Source organism: Triturus cristatus, chromosome 2_1 (genome assembly GCF_964204655.1).
Source record: "Triturus cristatus chromosome 2_1, aTriCri1.1, whole genome shotgun sequence".
NCBI lineage: Eukaryota > Metazoa > Chordata > Amphibia > Caudata > Salamandridae > Triturus > Triturus cristatus.
In genome coordinates, this window is record NC_140581.1 from 1,089,471,172 (window position 1) to 1,089,494,560 (window position 23,389).

Consider the following 23,389-nt stretch of genomic DNA (forward strand, 5'->3'; position numbering starts at 1 on the left):
GGTGACCTGGTCCTAGTGCGGAATTTCGACCGGAAGACCCAACTGGAGCCTAGGTGGAAATCGCCAAAACTTGTTCTACTAGCAACAAGGACAGCCGTGAAGATCGAGGGACGTAAAGGGTGGTTGCACTCGAGTCATATCAAGAAATTTTATGGACTACCGTCCAGTGTGAACACTCAGCCCTGCATTTCCTCACAGACAGACTCAAAGCTCCCCTTGGTTGAACCCACGAAAACGGAACTTTATAAACTGAAATTAAGATCTAGCAAGTCAGACAATTTGATTGTTTAAGTCCTCTCCAAGGTGAATCGGTTGAATTTGTCTCTGACATGTATCCTCTAGACCGGAATAGAGAAAGAAATCAACAGATGCAGCTTAAAAAGCATGCGTATTGTAAATCACTTCGTAGTCATTGCACAGTAACACTATTAATTTTGTTTTTTCTAAGTTTTCTGATCATTATAACTAGTATATTACTTCGTATGTATTACCCTATTTCTAAACGTGCTTATAATGTTACTGCTGAACATTCTTTTAGCGAATTACCTCCGCATGAGTTGTCTTATAGATTTGCGCTGCGCAACAACACATTCATTAGTATGTTACATCATTCTCATCAGACCAGCAATGCTACAAATTGTTGGATATGTGGCCGACTCCCTCCCTATCAGAACTATAAGGGAGTTTTGCCCCTCTTTCCGTATCCGTTCACACACAATGGCTCCTGTGGAGCATGGTTTAGTTTGATTAATTCCCTAGATTCAAATTCAGTAGTTTATCAAGACAACTGGGTATGGGGAAACCTGAACCTAGTTTTACTTAAAGTCTGCTACCCTAACAAGGAGGGACTTCCCAAAAGAACAGGAACTGATCTAGAAAATGAAGTGTATGGATTAGGTAATTTTACACTTAACCTCATGATCCTGAATGTTGAATCCGAAGCCACACCAATCTTGCCCGCTATGTCAGTATTCCCAGTTAAAGGGGAATTATGTGTAAGAAAGAATGGTTCCATACACATGGGCCATAGTAAATGCACCACTGTAATAAAATTCAGTGACCAAGGCAAATCTACATTTAGAGCTTCCCGTCATTCCTACTTCATATGCGGCCAGACCGCATATATATGTCTACCTCTAGATTGGGATGGTACCTGTTACATAGCATTCCTTCTGCCACCTGTTTTCCTAGCTCCTCCTGATTATCACAGAAATACCCATTTAGTACACAATAGACCGCAGAGAGATGTCCCGATTGTCGATTACACTGAAACGGCATGGGAGCAATATACAGATTTCAATAAAGGTTTCTTTCCCTATATAGGTACAGTCACTAATAGTAAGCTGATACGTAGATTAACTAGAACCCTTGAAGCAGTAGTGAACGAGACTACTTCCGCCTTAGGCAATTTAACAGAAGAGCAGTCTGCTATGCGGATTGTGGTGCTTCAAAATCGTCTTGTCCTCGACGTCATCCTGGCCGATAGGGGCGGAGCTTGTAGGGTCATCGGATCAAGTTGCTGTGTTTTCATACCAGAAAATTCGCCGTCAGTATATAAAGCCATAACTCGCCTTCATAAGATTATAAGCCAGATACACCAGAGTCCAGGCACCTGGACTTGGTCCGGTTGGTTCTGGAGCGTGTTGTCAGCCTGGGGATGGAGGATCCTATCCTTCCTAGGTATTGGTTTTCTCATACTATTCAGTTGCTGCTTATGTCTACAATGTGGGCCAGCGATTTGTGGCCTGTGTGCCACATCGTGTATCCCGCATCCAAGTTTTCGTTCAAGATCCCGGAAGAAGAAAGAAGAACAAATGATGCTATATGAACAGATCGATGGATTGATGAAGATCGATATCTCCTGAGGGTCCGTAGGGGACAAGGAGGGAATGAGGAAATATGAATTTTGTGATCAGTTATGTCCCCTATCGTAGACCCCAACGGCTCCATGTGCATGCTATAAGTACATGTATGTTCCCTCCAGTTCCAGTTTTAAAGACGCAAATACATGCGCGTCCACCGTCAACATGTCCTCTATCAGATCCACCATGAATGGGTCAGATCTGCCATTCCTAGGTACGAAAGGCCACCGACTTTATGAGGTTCACTTTCCACATTTCACAGATTCAGGCGAGTAGGCCCTGAATTCTGTCATCAAGCCTTTCCCTGCCTTCTGCCCCTGAAAGCTCCAGCCCGAGCCTGCATCTGTATCCATGAACTTTGTCCTACTCCCTGCGCGGCTAACGGTGCCTGATCCAGCCTGTTGCCTGCCAAAAACTGTATTTCACCTTCAAGATTATCTGCTCCGCTCCTCATCCGATGCATTCCTGTCTAGTAGTTTAGGTAAACATTCTTCCAGCTACCGTGCAAAGGGCCAGGCCTCACTGTCCTCATGCAAGTAATTCATAGCCCCTGTTACCATGGAAGATTCCTGCCCCCTCGCATCTCATGTAGACACTTAGACGCTTGTACACGCACTAACAGTCAGTATAGAATAGATTCCGTCCGAGAGACTTTTCCTTTTGGATAATACAGTTCTTTAAACATAAGATATCAGATATGATTTGGGATTAGGTTGACATGACCCCCCAGACTTCTGTCTCCACATGTAGAGCTAAATGTCAAGTCCCCTTCACCCTCTAGTTGCACGGCAATCACACGTCATGCGGCTGCGCGCGCATCTCTGCCAAGTATTTCTGCTGACATTGCAGGATTCTCTCATGGATCCACCCACTTGTGACATCATGTTTAATGACGCATTTAGTTACACCTATGTTTACGCCTTTTTTCATTACGTATGTGTATTATATCTGTATTATCAGCTGTTACGCCTCTTGCATCTGTCTTAATGTAATGCTTTCCATATAAATACCATTACTTGTCAATAATGTATTGTTTTCCTTCCTGAACCCTCATGGTGATGGAGTGTGAAGCCTGCAATTCAAATTGTATTTCCTTTGTAGAGGAATAAAGCCTTTTAGAACCTCTAATACCACGGATTCTGCCTCTTATATTTACTGAGTTATTCTTACTAGACTTTACCGCATAAAAATAGTACCGGTAATGAAATATTTACCACAATAGGGTGAAATCACCAAGAACACTTTACTTGGTGATATGCAAACGATAAACATGTTTACTGAAACCCAATTTTCACAGATTGTTTATATACATTATCGTTTTAATCAGTAAAACTACACGTTAGTGGGAATGTCTGTGGCCATTGTAATGGGAAAGGTTTGTCTATGTGCACTACCACATCATGCTTTAGTAATATAGGTCCATTTGTACAAAACCTTTTTTGAGGTTGCAAGCGGCCTATTTCGCGGAATCGGGTTATTTGCAACCACCAAAAAGTTTTTAAAATGTACAAAAGCCAAATTACGATTTGGTAACCGGTTATCGAATAAGCAATTTGGGTTTGCGATTCAGAATTTGGAAGGGGCGTGGTTAGGGCTACCCATCCTAATACCGATTCGCAGTGGTATGTATAAATGTTTGGCAACCCCATGGGACCCCTTTCCCTTTGTGAATGTTGATGCAAATATTTTTTTTTAACCAGCAGTCAGTGGACCCACGGACCACTGCCTACTCGATTTTTTTTCTTTTTTCAAAAACATTTTACGTTTCATTGTTTTCCTTTTATACACAACCTGTTTTCCTTTAAAGAAAACAGGCTGCATTAAAAAAAAATAGCAGATTTATTAAAAAGCAATCATGGACCCCAGCAGGCCACCATCTATGTGAGGGCTGCAATTCCTAACAGGTCGCAAACTACACCCTACCTCAACAACATTCATGAAGAAGGTCTATTGTGATCCCATTAAAAATTGCTATTTACAACTTCAAGGTTTTTGTACATTAAGATTTGTGACTTCTTAATTGTGACCCGCATGAAATCACAATTAAGAAATCGCATTGCCTTAATTATTTACATATGGACCCATATTTATTAAAAGTGAGTTTTAAAACATGAACTGAGAAACACTCCTGCCCCTGCCCTGATGGTAATGCTATTAGTGAACTAAGAGGCAAGTCAGGGTTCATAAGTACCCTATGTGTGGGCTAGATTCTTATTATACATGGAGCAAACATTTAGTCTATTTAATCAAACAAGAGTTTCTTTGTACAGCAGAAATGCAAAACTCACATTTGAAGGTGCTCTCAAATGTGATAATGAAGAAAAGGCGGCACTGTAAAATAAAATATTTGTATAAGATCACATAATATGAGACCAGTTTACGGGTAAAGTGTATTAAAGTTAGGTGTGTAGATTATTCAAGCTATTCGATCTGCAGGCATCGTAACATTTTTATAATTTGTCCAAGGCCTGGAACCTTGTGGTAATTTTCACTTCCAATGGTCTAAACTCTGCGATGTCCCCTAGGCTGGACGGGTACGCTGCCATTATGTAATTAAGCAGTAAAAATCCATAAAACTGTGATTGAGTAGGCAAACTTCTTCTTGGATAGTCAAATGTTTTGACGTAGTTGCCTGCAACCCAGTCACCCAATGCTGAAACCACAATTGTTCCCCACCCACAAAATATCTCTAATGCTGCCCACTTGTGGCATGGTCGTTCCCAGCCATAATGTGATTTGTTGCGTCCACCTTGCCTGCCACCACATGTCTGCCAGGGCATCTTTCCAGTCTCGTCTCTGGAGGCAGGCGCTCCCATATGAAAAGTGTAATGGTTCTGTGTGTTTCAGTGCCCACCTCTCACTCTTATAAGCTGGATCAGAGCTTGGATCCACAACCCATTCACTGAGCAACACTAGGCCCGCTATATGGAAGTAGGTCGAAGAGTCTGGCATGCCTAGGCCGCCATCAACTCTAGATCATAGCACTTACCCATATTAACTCTGGGTACCCTCACTGTACCACATAAAGTAGCATCAGGTATAAAAAAAATATTTTGTGCAGAACATTACGCTGAATATAAAATATCCTGGGAATGTTGTTCAGCTTGAACAGCGCAACACTTCGATGAGGAGAATGGCAGGGACAACCAGTATTGCACATCTTTACTAATTAGTTTCATTAAGGGGGTAATGTGACCACCCCAGTTTTGGGATGGGTTTTCAGACATATGTACTATGGGGCATTTAATACACTTTGTTACTAGAGTCAACTGCGACTGCGTGGCCCACTCATTGCCCTGTACGTACATGACAGACCGAGCACTTATGCCACTTGACGCAGAGCCCAAAGTAATACCTAAACTCATTCAGGAAACTCATTACCCATGGCGTGGATCTGACCGGGTGCTTTGGCTAGACAAAGATCAATATAAAGTGAGCCTCAGGCAACCAGTCAAAGCCTTCAATTCCGGAGTCTGATCTAACTGATGCAGCTAGTGGATTGACTGCAATAGCAAACAGTACATGTTACAGGTCACAATCCTGCCCTGTGCCCCTGATAATGCTCTTTCCCCTCAACTTGCTAACATTTCGGCCACCATGACTGTAAATAATAAAACGTGTATGCCAGGAACCTAGTTACAAGTTGTAGACTGTCCAACAGAACAAATAAGTAATTTCAGTCAAAGGCTTTCTCAAAATCAATTTATATAATCACCATTGGTGTCAGGTCCCACAGCTGTTGGACGTGCATTATTTAAGTACCATATATTATGCCTACTCAGTCAATGCTGCATAAAGGCAGTTTGATCCTTGTGCACCAAGTGCTCAATCTGTGGTGTTGGATTTTTTTTCTTTTTAACTTTTTGTTCCAGAGCCCCTTGAAAGGAAAGGGTCTGATTTAGCATCTGCTACTACCTCAAACCGTGAGTAAACAGAAGCCACACAAAAAATATGGGAAAAAACAACCCGCACTTGTAAAAACTACGGTAGGAAATGCAATTTTTACACAAGCTCAATCGGTTAGTAAATGTCCCGACTGACCAAAACACATTGGTGAATGCCCAAATGAATAGTTCAACAGACGAGTTTGAAAAATATAAGAGGGGGTGAAGTCGAGACACTGCGAGTAGTGGGTTGGTACATATGCCTAGTATTAATTGATGGATATGGAAGTGAAAACATTTACTAACATGAAACAATGCCCTTTACCCTGTACTGGAAAAATCTCACTGTTAATTAAACCGATTTATGATGTGCACCAACAGAACTATGTTACAATATTAAGACATAATTACTGTATGTTAATACAACCCATGCCGTGGACGGCCAACCTCCAGCATGCATCTGACCCTATGCAGTGCACTGCGGGGTATGGTGTGTAGGTTTCCCCCAATGGGCTTAGGATTAGTGGGTACCCGCGGATCCTTTATTCATGCCCCAAATGTATTTTTTGGGCCAATTTCTTGCCCATGAGGGATCCCTTTGTGGACCCCTCCGTGTGCCCTTAGGGGTCAGGTTACCTGTATCCTCACCCCTTGTGTGTTCCAACACTATTTTTCCATACCTTGAACCAAGCGACAAACAAAATGGTGCCCCAACTTTCCTTTCAGGTGGAGCCCAGCCAATCAGGGCATTGCTGTTTCCTTGAATCTGCGGGTACCCACAAATCCCCTGTGGGTGGATCTGCAAAGGATCCGCTTGCCCAAATATCTACAAATTTCTTTCTTTAGAAACTTCTAAACTACAGAAAGGATTTACACCAAATTAAAAAAAGGTTGGTTTCCAGACCAAGATCTAGCTTACTGCCAAATTTGGTGTAGTTCCGTTCAGCAGTCCAGGCTGGAGTGGTGTAAAAAAATGCAAACTCCCCATAGATACAGCATGGGGTTAAAGTTTTTTCGGGGCTCCCCCCTTGACAAATCACCCCGAAATTTAACTTTCCAAACAGCGGCTAAAGTAACTAGGACACTATATTTTTTTAATTTTGTGAAGATTTGTTGTATCGGAAAAATTGGCCCCAACTTTAACTACCTACCGCCAGTAGTATGTATGTATGTATGATATATATATATATATATATATATATATACACACACACACACATATATATATATATATATATATATATATATATATACACACACACACACACACACACACACACGCGCGCGCCTTATGGTTGACTATGGGGCAAAGTATTATATACATGGTGTCTTGCACCGCCTGAAGGGAATCCTGGCATGAAACGTCGATATAGTCGACAGTCATACAGACTGTTGGAGTTACGGCTATCTACCGACTCTTGTGTGACGTGCTGAGAACCCTGACGGTTGGACGAGGGGTCCCGCAAGATAAACGTCACCACAGCATAAATGGCCAGTACAGGAGGAAGAGTGTGTTTATTCACATGGTGATTAGTGTGCTTCGGAGGTGCCCATCTGGGGGCGCAATATGTTAAAGAACATTGGCATACAGCTAAAGAACTAAATATTTAACAATGCCGAAGTACGCCGATGATACGTAAAATCTGAAATGGGGCATTGACATTGCCCCACGATCGTCCAATCCCCTCTCCTGTCACTGTGCAGGGACCAATAAAGTTCCAGGTATGAACTCAAAAGCACAATCATGCCAGTGAAGTTTTATTTATGAAGCAAGCAGAAGGCATACAGCCGAAACGCATCCTTGCAAATAAAGTTATTTAAAATGGGACCCCGCGAGTGCAGCAAGTTTCTTTGAAACTGGAGCGTTGATTAAAGATATATATAGATATATAGATATATATATAGATATATATATATTTTTTTTTTTTTCACTTAAAAAACCATAGGTTTCACACATGATATAGTTAGCTGGACATTTCACTCGTAAAAAACCAATGAAATTCCCCCGTTATAGTTACTGCAGGCAACTAGAACTCACACGACCGCAATCCTCTGCTGATGACGTCAGATATTACATCACTGTATTTAGACACTTATTTACCCATGTCTTCTTCCATTAATCTTTAGCTATACATATATTACAAATATTTATTTTTCATAAAGACACATATGTCATCAGTGGTGCAATATCTGACGTCATCAGCAGAGGATTGCGGTCGCATGAGTTATAGTTGCCTGCAGTAACTATAACGGGGGAATTTCATTGGTTTTTTACGAGTGAAATGTCCAGCTAACTATAACATGTGTGAAACCTATGGTTTTTTAAGTGAATTTGCAAGGTTTTTTAAATGCTAATTCGTAACTATAACGTGTGTGAAACCTATGTTTTTTTCAGTGAATTTGTATGTTTTTTTAAATGCTAAGATATGTATTAAGTAATTTTTTTTTTCAGGTTTTTCACCGTGCGCGCACCGCAAATTTTTTTAAATCGCGAGGTGCGCACGCTGTGGGCGCTCGGTGCGCTTCGCGCACCGAGCACCCAAGGTTCGCAGTGTGTGCCGTGCGCACCTCGCGATTTTTAAAAAAAAAAAAAATTCTCCCTTGGGGGTCCTTCTGTGACCCCCTGACCAAGGCTAGGGGGTCAGTAACTGTCCACTCTGCCCCCTTTTCACGTTCTCCACCTTTTTTTTCACCCCCTCAGACTGTGAGAGACAAAATGGCGGCCGACACTTCCTGGTTTCGACCGATTCGAATGTTTACCGACATCTAACAACCAATCAGAATTGCGCTCGCGCACGGCAGGGTGCGCACACGGTGCGCGTGTATAGATATTGATATGCGTTTAAATGCTATTTTCTCAGGAAATACTTAACAGATTTACACTTCCTTGACCTTATGGCTACCTCTCTGCCAAATTTCACGTAATTCTGTTCAGCCGTTCGGGCTGTAGCTGCGTCTTAAGGTCCTATGGAAAATAACATGTGGAAAACGCGTTTTGGGACCCCCCTTTTACCTCGGCCCCCGCTTGACGAATCACCCCGAGACTTTCAGGGTATGAGCTGAGCGGAGCGCCCCATAAGTTTTGAAAATTTCGAGAGGATTCGTCAACCGGCGCCAAAGTTATTCAAAATAGAATTTTGAGATTTCCCATGGAAACTAGGTTGTAACTATAACTATGTACTGGCGACTGCCAGTATGTGTGTGTATATATATATATATATATATATATATATATATATATATATATATATATATATATATATATATATATATATATATATATATATATATATATATATATATATATATATATATGTATATACACACACACACACACATACTGAAAAAAAACATAGGTTTTACACACATACACACTGAAAAAAAACATAGGTTTTACAGACATTATAGTTAGGAATTAGCATTTTTTTTAACTTAGAAATTCACTGAAAAAACCATAGGTTTCAGGGAAGTTGTAGTTATTTGGACATTTGACTCATAAAACCAGAGAAATTTGCCCGTTATAGTTAGTTGAGCTAACTATAACTTGCGCGCCCGCAATGCACTGGTGATGCCGTCACATATTACATCACTCATGATATGGTCAGTGACATCACTGATGATATCTCAAATGACATCACTGATGATATCACTGATGACTTCATCCAGTGAATGTGTGTTTTGTAAAGTTTAAATATTTTTCATATCTACACCAAGGTGTATTGAAGAAAGAGGGAATTTACAAGTCCCTGAATGGATTATTTAGTAGGTGCGTGACTGACTGTATAAGTGAGTGATTAACATGTGTTACTGAATGTATGGGTGACTAAACTGTGTGAAAGTCTGTATTAGTGTCTCAGTTGGTGTATAAGCAGCTCCATGGGTTGGTGAGTAGCTACAGGAGAGTCTATATGGGTTATTGATTTGTTGTCGGAGTATCTGTATGAGTGCCTGAGTGTCTGTGTGGGTGAGTAGGTGGAGGGGGTGACTGCGCATACATGTCTAAGTGGGTGATTCACTGGCTGCATGGATTCAAAAGTACATCTGGCAAGGGCTGTATGGGTGAGCTAGTGTGTGTTGGTGAGTGAATGAATGTCTCACTGGTATATGTGTGAGTAACTACATATGTTTTAAGGCAGTACATGTGAGTGTTGGGAGTATATAAAATGACTATACGTGAGTAAGTTATTTGAAGAGTGGGTCTGCTTGTATCAGTGATTGTATAAGACAGTAAGTATGCGTTAGTATCTGCATAAATAAGTGATGTGTGTATAAATAACGCAGTTGGCGTGTGTAACTGTATACATGAGTAAATGGGTATGGGATTGATTCTTTGCATGACTGACTAGGTGTGTGAGTAGCTATGGATGAGTGGCGGACTGTGACTGTATGTATAGGTGTATGAGTGCATATTATAGTACTATATTGATGAGTAACTGCATGTATAAGTGGGTGGATGCGAGTGTAGACCTAGGAAATAGTGGGTGGTATGTAGTATCTGGCATTGTTAAGTGTATGGTTTCAAAAATAGTAGTCTGTATTTTACAGTGTGTGTATCAAAGTTAATATTAGGCCATCAGTATGTGCATCAGATTATCAGGTGGACGATGTCATTTGAAATGTCATCAGTGATGTCACTGACCAGGTCATGAGTGATGTAATATGTGACGTTATCACCATTGCATTGCGGGTGCGCGAGTTTTAGTTAGCTCAACTAACTATAACGGGCGAATTTCTCTGGTTTTATACGAGTCAAATGTCCAACTAACTATAACGTCCCAGAAACCTATGGTTTTTTCAATGAATTTCAAAGGTTTTTTTAAAATGTTAATTTCATATTTTAATATTTATACAACCTATATTTTTTCAAAAATATTTTTTAACTCAATTTACCCTTTTTTTATTTGAAAAATATGTAATGTTTTATATCTTTAAAAAAAGTATGTATATCGTTTTTGTTATTGTTGAGAAAACTGAAGTCCCGTACCGGTAGTGTACCAAGCTCCATCAGCACACGAATCCTATCCGCCATATCGCTAAACTCGTAAAGGATGCACATTTCGTATCTGACGGGTTCGTGGCACCGCGTCACATCATATACGCATGTGGTCACGCCAGCTGCTACTTTAGTATGCGACGGGTACGCAATACCAAGCCGCGCCTTACGCCATGTACGTATGGGGTCACGCCCGCTGCACGGTACGTATGCGATGAGTGGACGCTTCCAGGCCATGTGTTACGTCATAGGTGTATGGTGTCGCGCCGGGAACGCCATTCCCTCATTGTTTTCCGTCTCAAACCTATATCTAAATAAGTTTAAAGTGTATATGAGAACAAGCGATAATCTAAAATATTTCAAACATTTATATATTTCTAACTGTAATAAACTTATATTATGGTAAACATATTTTCTCAAAATCGCGTCGGGTGCTGCCTCCTTGCGCGCTCGATGCGCGATTGCCATGTGCCCTTAAAGAAAAGCATTTCATTGGTTCAGAACATTTCCCACTGTAACAGTTGGAGGACCCCACCCATTTTAGTCATTCTCTCTACAGAGTTTGATGAGACTCTTCTGCTTACAGAGCTTTTTTCAAAACGTTTTGCTATATACGCATATCGGACACTCCACACAACAAGCAAACATCACCTTCATCAATATTCATGCTCTGTAAAGTAGCCTTCCACCTGTGATAATACAATTAAAAGCTACATAACCGAACTTTTCCCCACTGCCAGAGGTAACACAGTTGCATACGCTGTCCACAGCACAATGTACTGTGGTACGGCCCAGTGGCAGTATCATGCATAGATAATGAACACACGGACACAGCTAGATAGTGGAAGTGGGTACGGACACGTGCGCTCAACTCCTTTTTATTACCAGGGTCACATATCCAGTGACGTCTGTGCTGGATGCGTGTGGGATGAGTGTAAACCAGCGCTCATTCAATAATAAAAGGGTCAATAGATTGTGCTGCAGTAAGGTAGGGACACTAGATGTGAAATATTACAGAAAAGATTCTATCGTAAAAGAACCATAACTTGTGGTATACTGAGATACAGGCTAAAGTAGATCTGAAATAATACACAAAAAGACTGTATCATAAAGGGTCCATCAGGTCTAGCGCACACAGATAGCCACATCAAAAGAATTCAGCATGTGCACAGCCGGCGATGATGCGTGCGGGCCATACTAGGAGCAATGTCTGTTGCCTTCAACACTACATCATCTGCTACAGCGACTCGATCTGATTTATAAACACTGCTGTCGGCAGTGTAGGCCAGAGAGCGGTCAGCAAGGCCCCACAGCCACCTGGTGTTGACTTGGGCTGTCCTGTTTGCCGTTACCGAAGCAACAAAAAGCGAATGCGGAGCTTGCGATGATGCGTAGTGTGGACAGAGCGCACTGAAGCAATGTCTTTTGCCTACAGGACTGCGTCATCTACAATAGCGGCTCGATCTGAATTGTGAACACTGCTGTCTGCAATGTAAATTGAAGGCAGTAGTGAGCACAGTCTTCCATGAATACTTTTGCTCACTTCCGCTTCACAAAATACAACAAATTACACAAAACTCTGCAATAAATAAATCAAAACAATTCGAATTGCGATATCTGCTGTCCACTGTGTACACTGTTATTCAGTGTTCTTTACCACTACCAAGAAGAATTTGGTCATTGTTATAGACCTACAAGTCATCTTAAAAATCGTATTCAAGCAAGTATACTCAAAGGCTATTGTGTACATTTCAATAGACGTTGTAGTTAGTTGCCTACTGGATTCCGTAATTAAACAATCATCACTCGATCTGAATTGTAAGCCCAGCTGACCGCAGTGTAGGCCAGAGGCAGTGGTCATTAACGCCTCACAGCCACGTGCCGTTGGATTCGGAACCACGGAGTTGGTTGCACCTGATCGGAGGGGTACACACAAATCATCACAGACTTTAACTTCTGACATCCTCAATCACAGAATCAAGACCCTGTTTCACTGTTCCGACATGCTGTACTGCGGTGTACTCCACCGACTGCAGTCAGCCAAGCCCAATAATCATGTGCAGCACTTAGCTACGGAAGCACAGAGTCTGATGCACCTCAACGGAGGGAGTTCTGTGAAAAACAAGCAGCAGTTAATATCGGACATCGTCCATTTTGGGATCAAGACACCGTTCCACTGTTGGTACCTGTTGGACTACTGTTTTAGTAGTATACAGAGCACTCCACTGTGTTGGGCCTCAGGCTGGGCGCTGTCTGCCTGTGTCGCGGTAGCCAGCGTTGATCTCAGGAGCATTCCCAGCTCGCAGACCTCAGCCCAAAAGCTTCCGCCGGCACGTGGTGGGCCCTCTTTCACATACGGCGGTGTTGAAAGGTGAAGTGTGGGGCATATGTGCGTTGCAGCGGCCATGGCGGTTTCTGGGTACCAGCAGGCTGAGAACATTATTCCCGTAGCCACCTTCGCAACGGCGTCAGCCTCGTGGCGGTGTAAGCTGCGCAGACCTGACAGACATGTTTGCCATTCCAGAAGAGAACCACACCCAGAGAAACGTGCCTTTCATTCATACCCCTATGCTAGCCCACAATGTTAAAGATTAGGGGAGGGGGGGGCACATACGCGCTATGATTTCGTAATCTTCCCTACTGACTGTAGTCTCATGGTTGCGTCCACTGTCCACTTCACTCAATAGACCATCGGTGTATGTTGACATGTACATGTCTATGCTCTGCATACTTAAGTCTCTCCGGCACATCCCCTCAACACTTTGCATTGTATACTTTTATAATCATTTGCCACCTTCGCACATACTTTGCTCCCATCTCTCCCCGCATTCTGCATTGTGTGGCAGAGGTGCTATGTTTGCTTTTTGCACACAGCTAGCCACAGTTCCCACAGTACGTAGTGTTGTTGTGTCTGCTAGGTGTACATGTTGTATGTGATTATATAAGGTAGCGCGTTTATTTACTAGCAGTGGTTTCTCCCATTTACATATCGCTGTCTTAAAGAGGATACCAAAATTTCTCACAGGTGAAAAGTGGGACCACAATGGCAGTCATTCATTACTATGCAAGAATGTCCAACTGCACAACGCTTCTAAGCTTACAGCCCCCAATCTTGCGTGTTTTCTTTAAAGCACGCCAACTCCTACAATCAGACCAACATTCACACAGCTTTCTAACGGCAGTTATCTGCTTCTTTATAACATGGACTGCTATGCAATGTGAGCTGGCATACTACATGTCCTTACTGTTTCAAACCGGATAACTTCCTCTGGCAATCTCTATTCCCACCCACACAAAGTAACTCCCAAAGTTCAACTTGGCCTTCAATACCTACTTTGAAAACAGATTTTATTAAACAGAGCAAACTGAAAGCGTTTTTGTTTCAAACAGAAGTGTCCCTCACTCCTCCAAAAATAATTTATCGACTGCAGATAGCACGAGCTTCAAGTAAAATACACTCCCTTTTAAATACGAACCTCCCATTACACTTTGTGAATTGTTACACAATTTTCAACACATCTGACATTTAAGTTCTGGCACACTTTAACAGTGTCTCCTCTGGCCTTCTCACAGGCTTTCAAACTGTTTTTTGTCTAATACCAGACTTCATTCATTAGATCATCTCTGGAATAACAGCAACAGTGCCCATAATTCTTGCTCTGTTTGCGGCCATCCTACTACTATTTTAGCTTGTTAAAAATTGCTGCGCTCCCTGTGGTAACAAGCATGTCTGACAGAATACGCCTCTACGTGAAGCTACATCAATACCGTGAAAAAATGGAACAACTTTTCGGCTGCCTGCCTCTATCTATTATCGGAGCCAGCTACAACATGACATTTATTTACACATATACAATCTGCGTGCAACCATCTTTTTACTGCAAAACTTGCCCAATCGACTGGCGAATGGATCTATGCCTTGCCAACATCCCAGCAAACGCTCCCGATATCCAGTAGGTAATGGAGTAGCTTGAAAACTATGAACTTGATTGTTCGGGCAGTGGAGCAATGGCGGATGCAACGCAAAAAGGTATCCTGCCGGAATGGGATTTCTTCGCAGCTGCGAAAGATCTCCTGCAACGTGCGAGCTTTGATAACATCGCAGATTGTCTGCCAATTCCAATTGCCGCTCCAACATTCGAGGAACATTACTGTCCCTTCGAGGATATGAATTGGATCGCTTCGCTTTTCTCACACACACGATGGCAACAATCGCCTCTTGGAACATTACGCATCTCAATTTGCTGAAGAACTTAGGACTGCAATCTCCAAGACTTGTAAGAAATTCACTTTATTGTTGGATTGATTTTTTCCAACTTTTTTGACTTTTTCCTACTACATTTTTTAATACACTTCAATTGAACTATTTTCATATAACAACTTTCTAAGTATGCTTAGGCATTTGAACTGTGTTTTCATTATTGGCCCTTACATCTCCACACTAACCAGGGATGGATGATATATGGCCTATGCAATTAGGCTATTTACTTGCTAAATTAGCCTAAACCCAACATACATTTTGAAACCATATCTATTTTTTGTACACACGTCTCACTGCCTGCCTGTTATCCACGAAGCCCTTTCACGCAAATTAGCTCATCCTCAGCCTCTGCTCAAGAGCTAGCGATCAAGATCAACAAACACGGCATTGTTTAGGAACTGGTTGGCACAGTGTGGTAATCGTATCCTACCTTTATTTTCATTCTACAATTTAGTCATTCATGTCTAATAGGTATTGTTTATGTCACATGGAACTGTAACATGTAATGTGGAATTGACTGATGCAGGAGCTTAGGTTTGAATACAGCACTAGCGGTTGGAGTTTGCCTCAGCTGGATGCCTTAGCTCTTGCATCAGTGGTTCCATTTATGGCACTTAAGACACTTTTTATATAACTAATAGACTCCATCGCTTTTTCCCAAACAGCCACTTTCTTAAACACACCTGATTTCACCATTTGTCTTCTGTGGCATTGCAACATTCTGCTTTATATTCTTCACGATTATTTCTTTATTCCTGCTTGCTAAAACACTCAATTTGAGTCTTCAGACTGGTAGAGGTGAGCAGTTTGCTTCCCACTCCCGCTATAGTCTAAACCCATACTAACACCACTTGCACAGCTATGCTACAGCTGCCAGTATGCTACAGCGCCCAGAGCACATCAGTTTACAGCAATCAGCTCACGGTTTCAACCCTGAGTGTACCGGCACCTCACCTCAGCACCATCTCACTCTGGGCAAAACAGCACTTTCACACCGCTAGGGGTGAATACATCTCTTCACACTCCCTATGGAGCACACCCTAACCACCCCACAGACCTCACAGCGCTCCTACGCTCCTCTTTTTGCCCTTTTTTCCCCCCCTTACTCGCTTCAACGGAATCACAAAATGGCTGCCAACACTCCCTAGTTGCAACCGCTCGCACCCAATAAACAGCAAGCTCGTAACCTCTCAGCCAATCAAAAGGCAGAATTCCCAAATATCGATATCTGAAAATTTCGATATTTCTCCAAAACTACTGAACAGATTTACACCAAATAAACAAAAGCGTGCTTTCTAGACCAAGACCCTTCTCCCTGCCAAATTTGGGGTACTTCTGTTCACCTGTTCGACCTGTAGCCTTGTCTAAAGTTTCCTACGGAAATTAACATGGAGAAAACACGTTTTGGGACCCCCCTTTTTTCCCAGCCACCCCTTGATGAATCACCCCCAAACTTTCAACATAGGAGCTGATATGAACAAAGAATTAGTTTGGAAAATGTCATGAAGATTCATCAGACGACGCCAGAGTTATAAGCAAAACAAAAAATGCTCTTCCTATGGAAACTTGGTCCTAACTATAACTACCTACTAGCGGTCGAGAGATGGAGATAGATATATATATATATATATAATCTATCTTTGATGCCTGAGTTGCTGTTAGGTTTCAACACACAGGTACGGACCTCTCGATGTCGTTAAAGATGAAAAAACCGCTTCAAACAACAGGGGTTACTCCATGATAGTAATTTAATCAACCATCGTAGTAAAAACAGACAAGTGTCCGCCCTGGACGCGTTTCTATCGCAAAAGCGATCTTGATCACCTGGAATATATATATATACACACACACGTGAAACGCAGTCTTTCAGACACCACGATCTATTCTACTATAGATGGAGCAATGGCCTTGACTAAGTAAGCATGGCAGAAAAGCAGATATGAAAAGCAAACCATGTTCCACAACATGGCTGTGCGAGAATGCTTAGCCACTACTTTAGAGAAACGAGGTGGACCATGCTAAGATTGAACAGACAGGAATGATTGTAGTCACAGGGCTATAAAGAACGTATGAACATTAGAACTTCACTTTTTGGTTGCATTTAATAACACAATCTAGAGAAACTAACTGCACAGCACAATAGGTAATTTTGTGTTTATAACAAGGGCACAATAATGACAGCTGTTCAAGGAATTCAAGAATGGTTTTCTAATGTCCAATTAAAAGGAAGAGAAAAAAAAATAAGCCAGATTTGGGCTTTGATTACTTTTGGAAAGATCAAAATAATGTAACAAATCGACTGTGAGCGGTCGTACATTGGGCCAGCCATTCCATATATACTGTGTAACTGTCTGCATATCTCATCCTCCAAACACTCCTTAATCCATTTATCTTCTGAGATTTTGCTTTCACATTCTGAATCCACCAATAACTTTCCTTCATTTTCAACCTTATACCACTCAGTCTCTTGCACTAAGCAGCCATGCAGTTTGCCTAGTCATTCCTCTACACCCCAATGTATGTAAGCATGTTCATCCTCCCCACCACATAAGACACCAAAGAGTAAATTAATGATAGTGTACGTTACCAGATGTTTAATTGGAGTTCACGTTTGGTAGCAATTGCTCTTTCTTCCAATGCACACTCCATTTTCTATATTATAAACATATCTGCATAACATTTCTATTCTAGCATGCACCGTGTATTTTAATAACAGTAGAAAATGTATTTTTTTTAAATTAATAAATAAAGGACACTTAAATGCAAGACCCCTGGCTACAATTAAAAACACCATCCTTGTAAACCCGACTCGAGACTAAAAATAAACTGAGCATTGAACCACTAATCAACATTATTTAAGGGCCAATTCCAAGACGACGAGCAGACAATGTCTATCTCGGTCAACTTCCCAAGCAAGCAAGCATGAGATGAAGTAAGAGAAAAACACTGAAACGTCGACCAATAAAACAGATATTGAATTTCGGAACATATTAGCAATGATTTGCCAAGTCGATAGATCAACACAGCAGGTATGAAAACCCGATTCGTCTGATAGCAATAAAAAAACTAATTAAAATGAAGCTTGGTATAAAGACGCTTTCGGGTGAGGGGGTTAAATATCCTGCAGAAAATAAATTCCAACGAAATGTTCGCGCCCTTACGAAGATGAAAGGCGTGGAAGGCCTCGAGCTATCTCGTGAGCGTTACGATCAAATAATGAGACGTTCCTCCTCATCAGTAACGTAACCGGAGAAGTGAAGAGACTAGAAACCGTGAAACCCACCTCCGAACACAAATAAGCATACAGCTGGTATTCATCATATCAATCAGCTTACCTAGGAAACGATCATTAATGTGCGAATGGGTAGAATATAAATCTGACACGAATGCCCCGCACTCGTTGAAGATAAGTGCAATATCGCAAAGCGAAAGTCCCCGAAAAGCAACAAAATCGGTTAAACGCCATTCAGCAAAGTAGGATAGTGTCTTGAAAGCCAAAGATGCCTGAAATATTAGGGGAAAAAAACAAAGATAGGCAATGCCAGCGTACATAGCACATCGACATTTTACTAACAAATGAGGATCAACGACCATCTGGCACCGACATATAGATTTGCTGACAAAGGTATTAAAACAGAATCGTATACGATACCAAAATATGATTTTTAGAACCTAGAACTGGATTGGTTTACGTGGAACTGATACGTAAACATCCATATGTATCGCCCCACAGCGGAAAGTGCCATGTCGCGTTCTTGGTGCTTTCCTACAAGTATGGATCTGGGTGTCACCGTCTGAGTTACTCAAGGGGGTAGAAAGTAGGCGAGTCAGTCAATGACCACTGCGGATCTGCTGCAGGATTGCATCACCGGGGAGAGCTGGGGTCACTCACGGTCAAGTGGGGGATACCGGCTAAACGGTGCTGCCCCCTGTCAGCAACCCTGGAAAAGCATATAATCTCCGGAGAGCAGATCCCTCCCTGGTTGGAAGGGTTCCTCCGCCGGACAGGGGTACGATTTTCATAAGGGGACGGGAAAATGCGCTGAGAGCGAGAGACTCACCTCGGACACCTCCTCTTCCTCCTCCGGCTCTTCCTCTCGCTCGCTGCTGGGTTCACTGCCGCTGCTTTCGCTGCTGCTGCTTGTGGTGGCCGGGGCGGTGTGAGCCGTGCGGCTCCTGCGCTGCTCGCCCCGCTCCTCTCGTCGCCTCCGCTTTTTCTTCAGCAAGTCACAGATCCGCGTCAGCCCAGCCCTGGGGGAGCGCGGAGTCTCTGCAACCTCCGGGGTCACTGCTGTCGGGCTCCCCGCGGGCGCGGCCTCAGTCTCCAGTTGTTGCTGCTGCTCCATGTCCCCTGCTGCAGAGGCCTGTGCAGGGCGCTCCGAGCCTGCTGCTGCTCCCGTCCCGCGGCACCCGCTCTCGCGAGATCCGGCAGCCCCTGAGCTGCCACCGAGAAAATCCCGTGCCGGCCCCCGCAGAGCCCCACGGTTACTGACGGTGAGAGAGGCGCTTCGTGTGTCAGTTTTGGGTGCTGTTCCACCTCGGGCCCCGCGCGTTTCGGCCCTTCACTCGTGAGGCTAAAAGCCTGGCCGCCGTCAAACCTCCTGCTTCCGGAAATGAGTGCTTCGTCATCGGCGCGCGCCACAGGAAACTCCGCCTGCTCTCCCGTAGGTTCCTGTAGGTCGGCGGCGACTGTCGCTTCTCCGGTTGCCGAGTCACCTGCGGTTCTCCCGCCCCCTACTCTTGATTGGACTGTATGGACCAGGCTCCGCGCGTATGTCAAGACGTAGAATGTTTGACTTGGAGGCGGGAGTGGATGAACGAGCTCCTGCTTCGCACATTTCAGAAGCAAAAGTGAGCTTTAAACCAGCAGCATTCACCTGGCGACAAATTCGTGGTGGTAGGAGGGGACACATCTACTCTTCAATTTCGCCTTTAAAAATATTCTCACATCCAGAGATAACGGTAACGTTACCACAGTTTGAATGCCCTATTTGGTTATTCTGTTTGCCGTTTCCACGAGACCATTTGAAGATAAGAAATAAGTAGCAACTATTTAGTGTTTGACATCATGTTGCTTCAAAAACGTGCATATACAATCGAGTACAAAATGTTTACCATTGTCAGTGCAACTTCTTTTGGTGGTCCTTCTGTACTAAATATGCGCTCTAAGAATGCTACAACTGAATTTGTACAAGGAGGGTCTACAAAGGAAAATACATCATCTTCGAATAATAATAATCTGTCATGACAATCAAATACTTTATACAATTTGACAAAAAAATATTGAAAAGGTTTGAAGTGACATCAATCGTAAATAAATACCAACAAATTGTTAGTATTAAATTAAATATTTATTCCTAAATATAAGACCCGCGTACAGCTGATAGGAAATTGGAACCAACAGGAACCCAGTCACAAGCAGAATGTCCGTGCCTCTGAGTGAGGTAGGTTAAATAACAAACCAACATTCCAAATGACGTGGGAAAGAAACAACCAATGGGAACACAGTACAGCCCCAAATGCACGAGAAAGAAAACCAGTTAAGATGTACAACATCTCCCTTTCTCACACAAATGAACTTAATACATAATAAAGTCTCTAAATCTGTTTGGAACACTAGTTAATCTTCCTGAACTGGTATAAGACCCTTCTAAGAGATTTGAAGCAAACAACTCATTGTTCTCACTATGGGTTACATTTGTAGCTACTTCCCTTGGCACTTGCTTCTCTTGATCAGTTGATGCACCCAGAGTTACACTGTTTTGTATTGTTTCTTTTTCAACAACCACTTGCGTAGGTATAGCAGATGTTTCCTTTGGAATTGAGCTTTCGCCAGTAGGTTCCTTTATGTCTGATTGAGGATTGTCTTTTTTATTTAGATTCAAGTCAAACCAACAATCAAACTGATCAGAATCTACACTCTCATTAAGTGGACATGTCATGAGTTCTTTCTGTCCACCTTTGAGCTTAATGACATCAGTTTTGTTTCTCCACCCCAATTTATGGAGTCGAACAGAACCACTTGAGACATCCATCACTTCACTAGGTTCATAATATTTGGACTCTCCCTTATGCCTGACAAAAGGTTTCTTGACAATGACCCAATCACCTTTACAGATCTCTTTTACAACAGCTCTATGAATCTTGTCATGGTATTCTTTTGATTTAACCTGTTGCTTTACAATCCTGTCTCTCACTTTGAGGTTGGAGTCATCTAATTTTGTCACTTCCTGAATACGATCTTGAAGGATAGAAAACTTTGGTGTAATAGCAGCGTTACCCTGCCGTCCTCTCATGAGGAAAAAAGGTGTATACCCCGTTACACTGTTAATCGTGTTGTTGTACACATCTACTCTTTCTCGAGTGAATTCAACTACTGGAAAACCCGCCGAAAGTGCCATCTGAATACCATCTTTAAGGAAACGATTAACTCTCTCCACTTGACCATTGGATTTAGGCGAGTAACATGGAGTCTTTTCTTGACGTATACAATTTCTCTTCAAAAATGAGACCATTAACTCCGAGGTAAGCTGTTTTCCATTGTCCGAAACCAATACCTGCGGGAAACCTTCCAAAGAAAAACATGACTCCAAGAATTCTATTACACATTTGGAGTCTATAGTTGATACAAATTTGACATATATCCATTTACTATAATAATCACATAATACAATTACAAATCTTGAATTATGCTCCAACAAACTGAAAGGACCTGCAAAATCAATAGCAAGTTTAATCCATGATGAACTAGGAATATCAACTAACTGCATTTCTTGCACTCTAGGCTTCCAATGCTTATCTTACCTCAAACAAATGGAACATTTTTCCACAAATTCATTTACATCAGAGTCCAATCCAGGCCACCAATAATATTGCTTCAATATTTTTTTTGTCATGGTTGACCCCAAATGGGAATTATGAGCTAACTCAATTAGATGTTTTCTTAGTTTTGTAGGTGGAATCAACAAATCCCCCCGTAAAACAAAACCCTTTTCAATGCTCAATTCTTCAGCGACTTGCACATACGTTTTTAATGCATCATGTACATTTCTGATAGGCGGCCATTTGCTTACAATATACTCTTTTACTTTGTTTAGCACTGGATCTTCATCAATGAGGCTTAACCATTCAGATTATTTACACAACTGTTCCGATTGGTTAAAACCATGCACATAAGACACTACACACTCAGTATCTTCCTCCATTTTGGACTCTACGTTGTTCAATGGGAGACGTGAAAGGAAGTCTGCACTTACATTTTTCTTACCTGCTATGTGTTTAATAGTAAAATTGTATTCTTGAAGTTTAGATAACAATCTTACTAACCTTGCAGACACTTTGCCATTTCCTCTGCCACAACCATCCATTAAGAAAGTCAAAGGTTTGTGATCTGTGATCAACTCAAAACGTTTACCCCATAAGTACATTTTGAGTTTATCAACAGCCCAAACACAAGCAAGGGCTTCCCTCTCTATAGTACTGTAGTTACACTCTGCATCCAATAAACGTCTGGAAATGAATGCGATGGTATGCATATTACCTGCTACTTTTTGGGAATAAACAGCACCTATGCCGATTGAACTTGCATCTACTGTGATGATATTAATACCATCAGGATCATAGGGTTTCAACGTTGGGGCTTTAACAATAGCTTTTTTGATCTCTGTAAAAGCAAAATCTTGAATCTCAGACCAAACATATTTTTCTCCTTTGCGAAGCAAAACTCGTAAAGGCTCAACTAATTCTGAGTAGTTCTCAACAAAACGTGAATAATATTCACTGAGCCCTAAAAAGGATTTAAGGGTATCTTTATCCGTAGGTTTTGGAGCATCAGATATAGCTCTAACTAAATTTAGTTTAGGTTTGATACCATTTCCACTCAATACATGGCCCAAGTATTCAATTTCAGTTTGGAGAAATGTACATTTGTCTTTAGCAACTGTCATACCTCTCTCGTTTAACTTGCCAAGGACAATATCTAAAATTTCGTTGTGTTCTTCAATCGTACTAGCATGAATGAGTATGTCATCCTGAAACTTCTGAACACCCAAAACTCCTTCCAATATACATTCCATTAATTTTTGAAACACACTGGCTGATGAAGCCAAACCAAAAGGGAGTCTTACAAATCTATAAGCACCCAATGGAGTAATAAAAGTAGTTAGATCTTTAGATTCATCAGACAATTGTACCTGGTGATATGCCGATTTGAGATCTATTAACGAAAAATAATTAGAACCTTTTGTAGCCGCAAGAATCTCCTGGATTTTGGGTAAAGGGAAACAATCCACCAAAATATTTTTGTTTAACGATCTCAAATCAGCACATAAACTAACTTCGCCATTTTTTTTTTTAATCAAAACTATGGCAGAAACCCATTCTGCTGAAT

General features: G+C 41.9%; 1 protein-coding gene and 1 long non-coding RNA gene across 13 annotated transcripts in view; one reads left to right on the top strand and one right to left on the bottom strand.

Annotated features, from left to right (window-relative positions):
* The window catches only part of ANKRD17 (ankyrin repeat domain 17), a 1,008,651-nt gene extending 988,967 nt beyond the window's left edge, over positions 1 to 19,684 (bottom strand). For 7 of the 12 annotated variants that reach the window (XM_085636371.1, XM_085636340.1, XM_085636333.1 and 4 more), the window contains exon 1: positions 19,062 to 19,684. In XM_085636371.1, the coding sequence (XP_085492497.1) occupies positions 19,062 to 19,346 (285 nt within the window). In that variant the 5' untranslated portion in view covers positions 19,347 to 19,684. The remainder of the gene's footprint in view (positions 1 to 19,061) is intronic. The other 5 variants (XM_085636391.1, XM_085636385.1, XM_085636380.1 and 2 more) reach the window with 1 other exon arrangement.
* A 144-nt stretch (positions 19,685 to 19,828) lies between these two features.
* Positions 19,829 to 23,389, top strand: part of LOC146866396 (uncharacterized) — a 53,039-nt gene continuing 49,478 nt past the window's right edge. Inside the window, exon 1 of the long non-coding RNA XR_014970950.1 lies at positions 19,829 to 19,962. This is a non-coding gene — a long non-coding RNA (uncharacterized LOC146866396). The remainder of the gene's footprint in view (positions 19,963 to 23,389) is intronic.